Source organism: Cicer arietinum, chromosome 3 (assembly GCF_000331145.2).
Source record: "Cicer arietinum cultivar CDC Frontier isolate Library 1 chromosome 3, Cicar.CDCFrontier_v2.0, whole genome shotgun sequence".
Classification (NCBI taxonomy): domain Eukaryota; kingdom Viridiplantae; phylum Streptophyta; class Magnoliopsida; order Fabales; family Fabaceae; genus Cicer; species Cicer arietinum.
The window spans coordinates 17,612,262-17,617,582 of NC_021162.2; the positions used below are offsets into that span (position 1 = coordinate 17,612,262).

Here is a 5,321-nt window from a genome sequence, read left to right on the forward strand (position 1 = left end):
AATTGAGAGATCAAATCACAAGTTTTTCTCAAAAGGAATGAGAATTGCTCTATGAAGCTTGGGAGCACTTCAAAGAGATTTTGAGATTGTGCCCTCATTATGGGTTGAAGAGATGGCTAATTGTCCATACATTCTACAATGGACTCTCATACACTACAAGAATGACAGTAGATGATGTTGCAAGAGGAGCATTGACGAATAAGAACATAGAAGAAGCCTATGCTCTAATGGAAGACATGCCATAGAACCACTACCAATGGTCAAGTGATCGATCTCCTCAGAAGAAAGGAGGCAGGTATGAAATTGATGCATTAGATCATATTGCTTCTAAGGTAGATGTATTGTTTCAAAAATTTGAAAAATTGAATGTAAATGATGTCACACCAAATGTTTCTCCTTGTGAAATTTGTGGTATTATTGGTCATGTGGTTGTTGAATGCCAAGTCAGAATGTCTGTTAATGGTGGGGTGGGTAATGAACAACTTAATTATCTTAACAATCCACAAAAGGGGACCCTTTTTCAAATACTTATAATCAAGGGTGGAGGAATCATCCAAATTTTTCCTACAAAAATCCTCCCCTTAATCCCATCCCTCAACCAATGGTTAGACCTCCCACTTTCCAAGGACCAAGGTATTTCAACAACCCCCAAAAGTCTAGCTTATAAAATTTGTTGGAAAATTTTGTGTCGACTCAAACTAAACAAAATGAGGAGTTTAAAAATCAAAACCAGTCAATGAATGAAGCACTTAGGAAGTTAGTATCTAAGATAGATTCCATAGCCACACACAATAAAATATTGGAAACAAAAATCACCCGAGTGGCTCAACAAGTTGCTTCATCCTCTAGATCTCCTGATGTATTCCCAAGGCAGCCTGAACCTAACCCCAAGGGACAATTAAATGTTGTCACCTTAAGAAATGGAAAACAATTAGAGGAACCCAATGGTAATGATGTGGAAGTGAATGTTAGGGATGAGAGTGAAAGAACCCAACCGTCAAGTGAGAGGGTAGATGAGGAAAAAGAAAAACCTTATGTGCCTCCGACACCATACAAACCACCCATACCATTTCGCCAAGGCTAAAATTGAGGAGCAATTTAGGAAGTTTGTGGAAGTTTTGAAAAAATTACATATAAACATTTTGTTCACCGAAGCACTGTCTCAAATGTCGTCATATGCTAAATTTTTTAAAGAAATTTTGTCAAACAAAAGAAAACTTGATGACATTGAGACAATTGCTTTAGCTGAGGAATGTAGTGCGATAATTCAAAATAAATTCCTTCCCAAACTTAAAGACCCTGCAAGTTTTTCTATTCCTTGTGTTATTGGTTATATGAGTTTTGAACGTGCTTTGTGTGATCTTAGGGCTAGTGTAATCCTCATGCCTTTGTCAGTTTATAAGAAGCTTGATGTGGGTGAGTTAAAGCCCACAAACATTTCCTTACAACTAGCTGATCGATCTATCAAGTATCCGGTGGGAATATTAGAAGATGTTCCTATCAAAGTAGGATAATTGTTTATATCGGCTGATTTTGTGGTGTTGGAAATGGAAGATGACTCCCAAGTCCCAATTCTTCGTGGGAGACCTTTCCTAGCCACAACAGGAGCTGTTATTGATGTGAAACATGGGAAACTTGTCTTCAATGCGGGTGATGAAAAGATTGAATTTAATTTGTCTAACCTTATGAAAAGTTCTTCTCTTGAAGATTCTTGTTGCAAGGTCGATTTGATTTATCATTGTGTTAAGGAGTGTCCTTTAGGACCACTATCACAAGATGGGCTGGAAGCATGCTTGATTCAAAGCACAACTCATGAAGACTTGGCAAAGGAAGCTGATGCATATGCTAACTTGTTGAATGAAAATCCTCATCTTCCAAACTTAAACTTTGAGGCATTACTAGTAGAAAATTCAACACCTCTCCCAAAAGAGGCTTCACAGGTAGAACTTAAGCCTTTGCCTTCAAATCTCAGGTATGAATTCCTTGGCAAAAAATCTTCATTTCCTATCATTGTAAGTGCTGAATTAAATGGTGAAGAAACTGAAAAATTGCTTGGAGTCCTCAAGATGTATCCAAAAGCTATTCAGTATACTATTTAGAACTTAAAGGGAATTAATCCATTAATTTTCATGCATAGGATACTACTTGAAGAGGACTATAAACCCTCTATTGAGCATCAAAGGAGGTTAAATCCTAACATGAAAGAAGTTGTGAAAAAGAGGTACTTAAACTCCTAGATGCCGAGGTAATTTACTCTATCTCTGATAGCAAATGGGTTAGTCTCATTCAAGTAGTTCTAAAAAAGGGGGGGTATCACTGTTGTTAAAAATGAAAATAATGAATCCATTGCAACTAGGATAGTTACAGGGTGGAGGATGTGTATAGATTACAAAAAATTGAACAAAGCAACTCGTAAAGATCACTTTCCTCTCCCCTTTATTGACCAAATTTTAGAAAGGTTAGCAAAACATTCACATTTTTGCTATTTGGATGGGTATTCTGTTTTTTTTTCTTTCAAATTCCCATTCATCCTAGCGACCTAGAGAAAACCATGTTCACTTGTCCTTATGGCACTTATGCTTATAGGAGAATGTCTTTTGGTTTGTGCAATGCCTCTACTACCTTTCAACGTTGCATGATGTCAATTTTTTCTGATTTTATTGAGAATATAATAGAAGTATTCATGGATGATTTTTCTGTGTATGGATCTAGCTTTAATAATTGTTTGGCCAATCTCGAAAAGGTACTTGAAAGGTGTGAACAAGTTAATCTTGTGTTAAATTGGGAGAAATGCCACTTTATGGTTAGAGAAGAAATTGTTCTTGGACATTTGGTGTCCGAGCGAGGTATTGAGGTAGACAAAGCAAAAATTGAGGGAATAGAGAAAATGTCACCTCCCACCTCCTTAAAAGAAGTGAGAATTTTCTTAGGGCATGCAGGATTTTACCGCCGATTCATTAAAGATTTTTCTAAGATTATTAAGCTTCTAACCAATCTGCTCCAAAAGGATGCAACTTTTGTCTTTGCTGAATTTTGTCTTGAGGCATTTTGCAGGTTAAAAGAAGCATTAATATTCGCCCCGATTATGCAACCATTTGCTTGGAGTCTTCCATTTGAAATTGTAACACCCCGTTTTTCAAAGCGAGGGTATATATATATATATTTTTTTTCAAAAGAATTTAAAATAAAGCAGAGAAATAAATAAAGAAATGCCTTTGGATAAATAATTGAGTCATTATAATTTACAAGCAGCGGAAAAGTTACTCCAATTATAAATCCAAACCATTTACCCAACAACAAATGGTACATGTAACCCATCGAAAATAACATGTCAAGCTGACAATATTAGTATAGGTACAGTCTTCCATTTTAAAATAAATGCAATACAAAAGAAAGACATCTGGTCCCTCTATGTCAACCTAATCTGATCATTTTACAACACAACTAAACACCCGGAGTGACCTCCACGCGTCCCGTGAGACTCTCCTAACGTAGCTGCAGTCAAGCGTTCCCATCTCCATTCCCGTCCGTAGGGTACGAATCGGTAGGATCGTCCTGACTCTCATCTGAGGGCAAAGCCCAGATTTCTACAATAATTGTAAAGGTCACCAACCGAAAATAACAGTTAACACATAACATTTAAGTTTTAAATGCTAAAAATAACTTTTCAGCTAAGCATGCACCTTATCAGAATTTTCAATATGCGAAAAGTTCATACAATGCTTTGCCAATTAAAAATGATAGTAAAATGAAGTTCTCAATCCCCTAATTATAACATAACAACCAAGACATGGATAGATTCATGAGCAATCAATCATACAACTAAAACTGAGGATTTTCACTGAGCCAATCGATTGGGCAATCGATTGGGGTGAAGGATTTTGATGAAACAGAATCCTGGGCTGAAATCAATCGATTGGGAAATCGATTGAGTGAGTACTGAGCCCCTGACTTAATACCAATCGATTTCCAAATCGATTTCCTGAAGGTTTTTAGTGAAATTTTGAACTCTGGCTTGATTCAATCGATTGGGCAATCGATTGACAGGATAGCTGAGCCCCTGACTTTCTTTCAAAAATTCATAACTAACTCAATCACATCCATACATAATCTCATATCCTAACGCTTAGCACTGATAACGCAATCGCTACAACATCATTAGTTTCGAAATAGTATTGCAAGAAAGCATGTTATCACCAAATTCCAAAACATCACACTTAACATTTTTAACACAATTAATACACATGCCAAGTGAACCAACAATTCACAATTTAACAGGGTGTAGTCTCTCACGGACAAACACATGTGCAGTCTCTCACGGACAAACACAATTCCCTCAGGAACGTAAGTCGTAAACGTACTACCTATCACGGGTCCGTACTGTTTACCGAGGTGTCACCTATCCCGGGTCTGCACAACTTACCAAACGTAAATCGTAAACGTACTGCCTAGCACGGGCCCGTACCGTTTACCAAGGTGCCACCTATCACGGGTCTGCACGATTTACCAAAACACACATAAGTAACCGAGACATTAAGAGATTCCTCATTCTTAACGCCCAGTTAACTTAACAATTTTCAAAACAAAATATTACGTAACCGAGACATTAAGAGATTCCTCATTCTTAACGCCCAGTTAACTTAACAATTTTCAAAACAAAATATTACGTAACCGAGACATTAAGAGATTCCTCATTCTTAACGCCCAGTTAACTTAACAATTTTCAAAACAAAATATTACGTAACCGAGACATTAAGAGATTCCTCATTCTTAACGCCCAGTTAACTTAACAATTTTCAAAACAAAATATTACGTAACCGAGACATTAAGAGATTCCTCATTCTTAACGCCCAGTTAACTTAACAATTTTCAAAACAAAATATTACGTAACCGAGACATTAAGAGATTCCTCATTCTTAACGCCCAGTTAACTTAACAATTTTCAAAACAAAATATTACGTAACCGAGACATTAAGAGATTCCTCATTCTTAACGCCCAGTTAACTTAACAATTTTCAAAACAAAATATTACGTAACCGAGACATTAAGAGATTCCTCATTCTTAACGCCCAGTTAACTTAACAATTTTCAAAACAAAATATTACGTAACCGAGACATTAAGAGATTCCTCATTCTTAACGCCCAGTTAACTTAACAATTTTCAAAACAAAATATTACGTAACCGAGACATTAAGAGATTCCTCATTCTTAACGCCCAGTTAACTTAACAATTTTCAAAACAAAATATTACGTAACCGAGACATTAAGAGATTCCTCATTCTTAACGCCCAGTTAACTTAACAATTTTCAAAACAAAATAT

General features: G+C 36.3%; 1 protein-coding gene and 1 non-coding gene across 2 annotated transcripts; one reads left to right on the forward strand and one right to left on the reverse strand.

Moving 5' to 3' along the window:
* LOC113785923 (small nucleolar RNA R71) lies at positions 1 to 106 on the reverse strand. The gene has a single exon (XR_003472103.1). It is a non-coding gene; the product is annotated as a small nucleolar RNA R71 (small nucleolar RNA).
* A 1,060-nt stretch (positions 107 to 1,166) lies between these two features.
* LOC140919668 (uncharacterized) lies at positions 1,167 to 1,514 on the forward strand. Its single transcript, XM_073366273.1, has one exon. It carries the CDS (start codon positions 1,167 to 1,169, stop codon positions 1,512 to 1,514), a length of 348 nt encoding a protein of 115 aa, XP_073222374.1.
* Positions 1,515 to 5,321: the final 3,807 nt, after the last annotated feature.

Bases quoted from the DNA above. Each gene is read 5' to 3' on its own strand.
- LOC140919668 (XM_073366273.1), top strand. From the start codon at position 1,167: ATGTCGTCATATGCTAAATTTTTTAAAGAAATTTTGTCAAACAAAAGA.